The 9,648-nt window shown below is 36.1% G+C and overlaps 2 protein-coding genes across 2 annotated transcripts; one reads left to right on the plus strand and one right to left on the minus strand.

Annotated features, from left to right (window-relative positions):
• Window positions 1–582: 582 nt before the first annotated feature.
• On the plus strand, window positions 583–4,554 carry LOC143635089 (uncharacterized). Its single transcript, XM_077102985.1, has 3 exons — window positions 583–604; window positions 652–1,250; window positions 4,140–4,554. Exons 1-3 carry the CDS (start codon window positions 583–585, stop codon window positions 4,332–4,334), a joined length of 816 nt encoding a protein of 271 aa, XP_076959100.1. The 3' UTR covers window positions 4,335–4,554.
• A 719-nt stretch (window positions 4,555–5,273) lies between these two features.
• On the minus strand, window positions 5,274–8,527 carry LOC143635101 (putative transcription factor PosF21). The gene is made up of 5 exons (XM_077103000.1): window positions 8,416–8,527; window positions 7,271–7,940; window positions 6,601–6,733; window positions 6,247–6,331; window positions 5,274–5,734 (listed from the first exon to the last, which is right to left on the minus strand). Exons 2-5 carry the CDS (start codon window positions 7,897–7,899, stop codon window positions 5,409–5,411), a joined length of 1,173 nt encoding a protein of 390 aa, XP_076959115.1. The 5' UTR covers window positions 7,900–7,940; window positions 8,416–8,527; the 3' UTR covers window positions 5,274–5,408.
• Window positions 8,528–9,648: the final 1,121 nt, after the last annotated feature.

A 9,648-nucleotide genomic window follows, 5' to 3' on the forward strand; every position in this document is an offset into this window, starting at 1 on the left:
ATGTTGAATTAGGGTTTCATTTTCATAATATATATTTCCCCAACGCTGGTTAACACATCCGGCAATGTGTTCCGCATCAGTTAACACACTCCGCTTAACACATCAGACGCACGTCATTGGTTGCTTGTCTGCTGTTGGTTAACACCTCATGAGTCCGAAAGGTGTTACCGGTGTCGGACGCCTATCTGACTCATGGCGTGTGCCGGACAAGCAATTAATGATGTGCGTCTGATGCGTTAACTGGAGTCTGATGTGTTAACCGGTGTGGAACACATTCCAGATTCCGACTCGTAAACCGCATATAAATATGTAGAATATATGTTTTAGGAAGAGGAGATATTCTTTAGTAAATATAAGGGTAAAATAGTCATTCAATAAATTAATTTTAATAAAATTAACATACAAATAACTAGAGTAATTACAGTTTTGAACTAGAGTACTTATGTTATAAAAAATAATACAGTGTAATAATAATTACTCTAGTTCAAAAGTTATAGTGTAATAATAATTACTCTAATTATTTGTACAATTCTCACGATAACGTCATTTGTATTTGATCCAAACCCAAGATATGTAATATATATGGTTTACGAAGTGGAGATATGTAACTGATTGTCTTAATTAATCCATTTTCTTATGTATGTGTTGCAGTAGATTTTGAAGTGGATGATGATATTAATGGTGAGGTATTAGTTAGTTCTGCTGATGTGGCAGGCAGGACTATTATTGATGATGATGACGTCGATGTTGATGATGATGGCATGGTAGGATGTTCAATTGGAGGTATGCTGGAAGATCATGATATCAAAATCGATCAAGATGATGATGAAGACGATTCAGAAACAGGTATAGATCCGTTAGATTTGACTCAATCGGCCGACACATCACTTTTAGGGGATGAACCATATATAGGTCAGGAGTTTGAATCAGAAGCAGCAGCACACGCGTTTTACAACGCGTATGCTACGCGCGTCGGATTTGTGGTTCGTGTTAGCAAGCTTTCTAGGTCGAGGCGCGATGGGACCGCGATCGGGAGGGCGCTTGTGTGTAACAAAGAGGGGTTTAGGATGCCAGATAAGCGTGAGAAGGTTGTTAGACAAAGGGCGGAAACGAGGGTTGGTTGTAGAGCAATGATTTTGGTTAGGAAAGTGAGCTCGGGAAAATGGGAAATTACTAAATTCGTTAAGGAGCATACTCACCCGTTGACACCTGGCAAAGGGCGTCGGGACTTGATCTTTGACCAATATCCGGTTTGTTGATTTCTTACTCAATCTGATTAGTTTTATTTACAATATCTTTCATGTTTCTACTAAATATGAACATTAAATTTTTGGTATTGCATTTATAGCATATTTGTGCATCATAAATTAATACTAAAGTTAAAGATTTTGTGCCTCATGTTTTGCATATAGCGTATATGATACCATGTAAAGTCACATGATTTATGAAAAGAATAAACTAAGATTTAAATTGCAGAAGCACCAAAAGTTTGTTTGAAATGGAAAAACTGGACTAGGGGAATTAGACCATGATTAATCCTATGATCTTCTTAGGAATTATATATGGAACAAGTGTGATGGGATCAACGGACGATATTTCTCATTTTCTGATATATAGTTTTTTAAAATTACATTGATATGTCGTGGCCATAATTTTAACTGGAAAGGTACATGACCCTAAAACGGGTACCTATAATAAATTAATAATAGTAGAACCGGAAGCTAGAAGTCTGATAATAGCTTATAGATCTTTTTATATTAGGTAGGAGGTCTTATTAATGCTTAATCCCACATAGATCCTATACTCCCTCATTTATGTTACTGAAGAAACACAGATCCAATTCCCGGGTATGGGTCCTGGATCTAGTGAGTCCACAGGGTACAATACGATAATTACAACCAAGATATGAGTATAACTTCCCAAAGTCCAATGACCGGAACTTGCAAAACAAACCCCGTGAGTCTCGTTACAGGAAGGACAAGAGGGGGGGGGGTCTTCCTGTAACCACCCTCCGGCGTGAGAATCAGTAACGTTCGTAGAGAAGAAAGTACTGAAGTAAATAGACTAAGTGTAGTCAGAATGTAGGTGAGTGAATGAATACCTCATACCATTTGACAAGGTATTTATAGCCGAAGGGTGTAGGAAGGTGATTGGGCCAGCTGTCCTCTTCTAGAAGATCTTTGATAACTACCTGGACGCGTGTCCTCTTATGATAGGTTAAGCTATACGTCCCATGTGCATGGGTATAACAACCTGGACACGTGTCATCCAGTGATAGGATGGATTGCATCCTGGCCATGTGCACGGTTATAACAACCTGGCCAGGTGTCTCTGTTCATTGGTTGATATATCACGTATTCCCCAAGTAAGAATCGTGATCCTCCTTCTAGAGAGTAATTGATTGATGACAGCTGTCCCGCTGGTATTGTTTTCCAGTTATTTTAGGCAGACAGGTGTCTTGTCCTGCGGATGCCTTTTGAGGATACCAGGATGCTTCCGCGCGTGTTATGAGGACGTTCTTCCTCTATCGCGATATGCGGGTGATTCATATGTTCCGCGGGTGGCCTATTAGAAGTTCCTCTGCGACCCGCGGGTGGTACTTAAGGGTATTTGGGTCTTTTTGGTACCCTACCTCTATAGTTACTAAGCTATAGTAATTATTATCAATCAATCATACCCAGTTAAGTCCCACCAACAGCAAAGCTATAAGTAGGGTCTGGGGAGGGTGGGATGTAGGCACACCGTACCTCTATCCAACGGGATAAAAAGGTGGCTTCCAGAGAGACCCTCAGCTCTAAAAAAAAATATGTATGAGGCAATATAAAGTAAATGAAATAATAATAATAATAATAATAATAGTAATATTAATAAAAATTAATAATAATAATAATAATAATATTAATAAAAACAATAATAGTAATAATAAAATAATAATAATACTATATGGTGTGTGACCAAAATAAGGTAAATAGAAGCCTTAAGGTGCTCCTTTCTCCCTAAAAATCTTTAAGAAGCCTTAAGCTATAGTAATTATTAAATTATCAAAATTACTGTAAGAACCTGTAGAATTTAATTAAATACTAAGATACAGAATTTAATTAAATACCATAAATATAATGAATTACTTGCAGTCAAGGTTCACTAATTAATATCAACACCGGTGGGTGGTGGTTGTACTGCCATTAAATTAATAATTAAATTAACAGTAGAACATAAACATTGATGTTCAAAGATAATCATAAAAACCTCTTCTTAAAATTAACATAAATATCATATAATCCGGAGGGCATACACACAAGTTTTTATTGTAGTACATAAAAATTATCTAGCGCCTATGGTGATTGGTGTGGAAAAACCTGTAATCACTTTTCATAATGTGGCAACTACAAATATGATTTCTGCAGAAACATCGTTACCTTTTTTCTACACGTTTAAGAGGAAGAAAATTCTAAGCTCTAAAGGTTCATACTATTTATCTAACATGTGGGAATTATTTTGCATAAAATCAAGATGGTATACCTTTTGAAACTGTATATTACCAGCGTAGTGTATTATAGTCTAAATCATGATCTGCTTGACCTGTTTTTGCCCTGTCCTGTGTAGACATGTGGTATTTATATTAGTTGATGCTAGCTATAGTCGGTTTATGCCTTAGCTATTGTCCAGGGTGCTAAACGAGTCATGTTCGTGGTTGATGGATCAAACCTGACATGAAACTGAAAATCGTGTCATATACTCGAACACGAGCATGACCCTTTTAACCCGGAAATTTGTTTCTATTTTTATCTTTGGGCAGATTAAACATTAGAATTACAAATTTACAACCAAAAATAAAAATGTGTATAAAAAGTAGTTAAGATTAGATTTCTCTTTTAACTTTTGGCACGATTATGTGAATTATGACACAAAACACAATTTTAAAAAGTTATAAAAATAAACTGGTTATACGGATCAGCCTGAGAATCTGTGAGGTTGTCCCGAACCCCTGAATTTCACGTTAGGTTGCATTTAGAGGTCTCGTATGCTGATGATAATCCAAAAACGTCGGTAATTAAAAGTTTCCTAATTAGATGTTGACCGAATTAAGTTATATTTTCACTCCCTGAGGATCCTGATGTGTTTGCACTCGTTTATTGTAGAATGAACATGATAAAATTCGGGAACTTTCACAACAGCTGGCGATCGAGAAACGAAGAAGCGCAACATACAAAAGACACCTGGAAATGATAATCAAGCACATTGAAGAACACAATCAGTCTTTGTCAAAGAAGAATAAAGACATTGTAGACAGTGTGAAGGAAATGGAGTCCAAAGAGATGCAATCTCATATATAGTTTTCCTCTTTCTATTGATAAAAAGTACAAAAAATCAAATTATTCATAAACTAGTATCATTTTTGGTGTTGCTTGCTTATTTGCAACTTTGGTTACAGGTAAACATTTTTTGTTACAATTTTCTTTTCAAGTTAGTTTGTAAAGTTTTGAATGTTACATAGAATTCAAGGGTGCATACAATGTTTTTTGGGTTCTTTGATGTCCTTGAAGAATTCATTGATGATTAGCTTTATTTTATATGAAAATCGTTTTCTATTTGATTACAAAATGGTTGTATTTGTGCGTACGTGATCTCTCATTCCACACAACTAAAAGTTTTGTTTTATTTGTTGACATCGTCACAAAGTTTTGTAGCCCATCGAGTACCAAAAATTGGTATCAGAGCATTGGTTCTAAGAATGATCTGACTGATATAACAGTAAATTTTATGATTGCCACATTATCGCCGTTATTTATGATAAAATGCTATATAGAATGAAAGGGAGGCGGATTCTGAGGAGGATGAATGGGATGTTGAGTCCGAGAGATGGCATGGCACGCTTCATGAAGCCAGGTAGCTTGAAAAAGAAAAATTGATTGTTGTTTTTGTCTTAGATTGATGTTTTGGTTCTAGTTATGTCTCATGTGAACGCTTCATTTCTTTGTGGTATCTTCCCATCCTTTATAAAATGTCCAGGAGGGGGGAGGTGCGCTTGTTTGTAATCCTCTTTGAGTTTTAATTTTATTTACCAAGGCAATGCCCTTTTAACAAAAAAAAAAATCAAAATCGCCATTATTTAATTGATTACATAATGTGTACACTTCTAGCAATTATAACACCACTAAGCTTTTGGCAATTATAACACTCTGTATTAATAATAATAATAAGAAGAAGAAAAAACCTCTTATAATTCACAACTACTTGCATATAATAATAAGAAATAAAGAACACTTAACACATACTTATGCAGAGATACTTCAAACTAATTCAATAAAAACAAATCCAAAATGGAGGTCTTAAAGATGCATGCATATAAACACCAACTATCCCATCTGACAAAAGTCACCTACAATAACCACCAACTACCCGTCTACTCAATCCTTGGACCCATGATTGTTAGCATCCGAATCATGATGTTCTTTTGAGCCTCTTGCTTTTAGGTCACCGCTTTGCCCCAGCTGCTGCTGCTGCAGCTGCTGCTGATGGTGGAGCAACTGCTGCTGCACCAGTTGGTGTTTCTGCTGCAACTGCTGTTTATGAGACTGAATCTGAAGCTGCTGAAACTGTTGGGCCGTTAACATGGTGTTCATGGCTTGATTCTGTGGGTAAAACGCTTGGAAATTCATCATCGCTCCACCATTTGCAAACCCGGTTAAAGTTTTCAGATGCTGGATTTCCTCTTTTAGTGCATCGTTTAAAGCTACACGCGCACCAATCATATCATTATTAAACAATATGTAAGATCTGGTTGGTTTAAGAACTACTATAGTAAACCTAAATCTTACCAAAAATGATGACAATTATTTATCCATTTTTAGAGTATAACATTCCTTCATAAGGTAAAATATGTTTAAATAAACTACAACAGAAACCGAAATATTTACAAAAATGACACTTTTTGTCCATTTTTTAAAATAAAGCATTAATATATGTTTAAAAACCTATAATAGTAACCTAAATCTCTGCAAAAATGAAACACTTTTGTCCATTTTCTAGAATAAAACATTAATAAATAATGTAAAATATGTTTCAAAAACTACAATAATAACCCAAGTCTTTACAAAGATGGTTTGAAGATCATGTGCATTAACAATACGCCTTAGATTCTCTTTAAACAAGCCCGGTATCTCTAAGACAATATCTATTACTAGGTCATCACAATGCATTAAGATAATGATTTATTTACGAGTCGATTAGTATTGAAAACCTTACCATCTTGCAAGTGAACCTGTTGCTCCATGGTTTGTAAACGCACCCTCAATTCATTGTTTTCAGCTGTCATGCAACCCGTATCTCTCTAAATAAAACAAAAATAAGGAAAGCGAGATCAGTTTGTCAACCACAAAAATATTATCGATCATTTTTATTTTTTTGAACGTAAAAAATAAAGACTCATGCTATATATGATTAGAGACTATATTATGGCAACAATAATCAAAAGCCCATTTCAGATAAAAAGGGTTATATGCGATTAAATACACTCTAGATGACTTTCAGCCCACTTGACCTAATTGACCCATGTCCTAATTAAGTAAATATTTTTGCGAAAAAAGATAAAAACGTAACCTGCAAAAGGGTGAGCTGGGCCGATAACGAAGTTGCTTCAGTTTGCAATGCCTGCACTTTCCTTTCAAGCTCCGCAATGTATCTCATCTTTCTTTCCTTTGACCTTGCAGCTGACTGCCTATTGGCCAGTATCCTAGAAACCAAAATTAAAACAGTTAGCAAACATGGAACGGTTTCGGTTTTTTTAGTTTTGCCATTTGGGTTTGGAATTTTGGGGTGAAATAATGAATTTGGACTGTAAACTTTGGTTATTAAATGATTACACATTTGAGACTAAACCTTCTAAAATACACCACTAATTGATTTTTTAAAGATTACTTAACATTTTAACAAGAAACAAGGTGAAAAGAATTTTCACTTTTTTTTTAACATTCAATAATAAAAATTGCAATTCATAAATTGAATAACAAAAGTCGTTTTTCCCAGTTATTACGAGTTCGGTTCGATTATAAAAGTCGGTTCGGTTGTAAAGCCTTCGGTACATGCAAAACTGAAAATCAAACCAAAACTTCTGTTTTTGAAAAAACATACAATCAAACCCTTGCTTTTGGGTTGAGTTTTGTTCTTTTGGTTTCGGGTTGGTATTTTCCCTAACATAATGATTGAACCTAAAGAGTCTACTTCAAATTATAACACTAGAAGTAAAAGGCATCAACTTTAGTTAATTTACCTTTTTGCCCTCTTCGGGTCAACAAGAGCCAGCTCAGCAAGCTTAGCAGCAGTCATAGCTTTCTTAGGTTCAGAAGGCGTTTCTTCCAGCATTTCAGGCTTAATCGTGGTCGACCCATCCATGGACTGACTATGCTGATGCCTAACTCGGGGCCACTCACTCGATCCCGAGTCCGCAGCCTCAGCCCCAGTTCCCAAATCAACTGAAACTTGATCCGCAGCCGAAGACGATTCACCAACCGAATTGATCTTATCCATATCAAGATACATCGAAAACAGTTCCTCTTCAGTTTCATCCGAAAACATAGGCCCGTCAAACCCACCCACCACACCAAGATCGCTATCGAAGCTAATATCATCGGGTAGAGTCAGAATCTCCGAATGGGCCCGTCTATGGCCCAAATTCCTAGGCGGGTTATCCGGCATTTTGCTGACATCATGACTAAAACGGGTCGGGTCAGTAGTACCCGGTCCAATAGGAGGCAATGGGGTTGATCCTAACGGCTCCGGCTTCACACCGAAACTGTTACCAGACGGCGGTGAATAAACCGAGTGTCGTCCAGATGGCGGAAGCGAAATCCCACTAGGGTTTGGTGACTTATTATTATTATTGCCACCATCCTTCTCCATTCACAAATTTCCTTAACAGATTCTTGTTCAAAATCAAAACCCTAATTCAAAAAACATGAATCATCAAAATTAGCAACTAAAAATCAAAACCCTAATCCAAAATTGAGAATCTTGATTATCCGAATACTCAAAACAAATGGTAAATCGAAATGCGGGTGAGTTGGGTACTGCAACAGTTGATGAATGCAGGTGAATAGTAATAATAAAGTAAAGATCTTGATGCAAAATTAGCAATATTTTCCTCAACAGATTCTTGTTAAAATCAAAACCCTAATTCAAAAAACACCAATCATCAAAATTATCAACTAAAAATCAAAACCCTAATCCAAAATTTAAGAATCTTGGTTATCCGAATAGTTAATAAAGTGAAATGCTGGTAGGTTGGGTATTACAACAGTTGTGAATGCAGGTGACTAGTAATAATAAAGCAAAGATCTTGATGCAAAACTAGCAAGAAAGTGTGCGCAAAAGAAATAATTAAACTAAAAACAAAGTAAAAAAGGTGGGAATTGTTACCAGTGTAGATCGATGCCTATGAAAGCTTTCGATTGCGATAAAAGGGGAACAAGATTGACTCAAACGCTTTGGACAATGGTCTTAAACAAGCAAAACCAAGTTTATTATTTATATTTATATTTATATTTTTATTATTATGTGACTATCTTTTTGATATCTTCCACATTAAATATTTTTCTATAAATTGTCTTTAAAAAATTGTTTTGTTTTTATCTTTTAATAATTTTAATTTTAAATACTGGGTGGGGTGGAGAGCATGAGGGAGGAGGTCTAAAGCCAAAGGAAATACAAGACACATGTAATAAGAAGATAAAGAACCAACATCTTTTTAGGTGTTTAATATTTTATATGGATGTTCAACCTGTTGGGTTTCAGTGGTGATCAGTCAACGATTTAACTTTTAAACACGGTTTAAATAAATTGGTTTCATAATTATTAATCACATTAATATACGAATACACAGCGGAATACAAAACGAGTAATCACCATTTAACGGAACCGTACAGGATCCGGTTACAAACAATACGAGTACGAGTAATAATATACGATATATTGTTAACTACCAATGAGATAAATAATACCTCGGTTAATGATTAACCGGTTGAGACACCGAGGTACAACGAACAATGCTAGGTGACGAACCGAACACGGTGACGGTTGGTAGTGATGGCGCGTTGGCGGCAGGTGACGCGAACACGGCTGCAATACCAGATCAGCGGCGGTGACAACAACACGACGACTATAGCGGTGCGGCTGTTGGCTGTAGCGGTAGTCGGATACGATTATCGGGAATGGCGGCTGGACCCTTTTTTGCTTGCGGCAGATTTGTCAAAAACCCTACCCTTTGTTTACGTGATATGTGTGTATATATACATTCTCCAAATAACTTGGAGTAATATCCAAGTAAACAAAAAAAAAAGGGTTTTATTTAAGATAATATTAATAATATTATTATTTATCAATAATAAATTCTAACCGGGTCCAAAGTCCAACTCGTTCCAACACTCGTTTAAAGTCCGAACCACTATATTATCTATAACGATTATAAATAATAATTTCGTCATTTATCGATCAAACAATTTGAGCGGATTTTAGTTCGTTGCCCAAGGTGTAACTCTCACGGGTCACAACCCGGTCGGCCGCGTTGACTTACCCGAACTGGTCCATAATTCCAACAGTCTCCCACTTGGACGAATTCGGTTAAGTTTCTTAACGCTGACAACCAGCGGTGCT

This window comes from Bidens hawaiensis, unplaced genomic scaffold, assembly GCF_021521415.1.
Source record: "Bidens hawaiensis isolate Kalapana, Puna unplaced genomic scaffold, B.hawaiensis_p1.1 tig00007410_1, whole genome shotgun sequence".
Lineage (NCBI taxonomy): Eukaryota > Viridiplantae > Streptophyta > Magnoliopsida > Asterales > Asteraceae > Bidens > Bidens hawaiensis.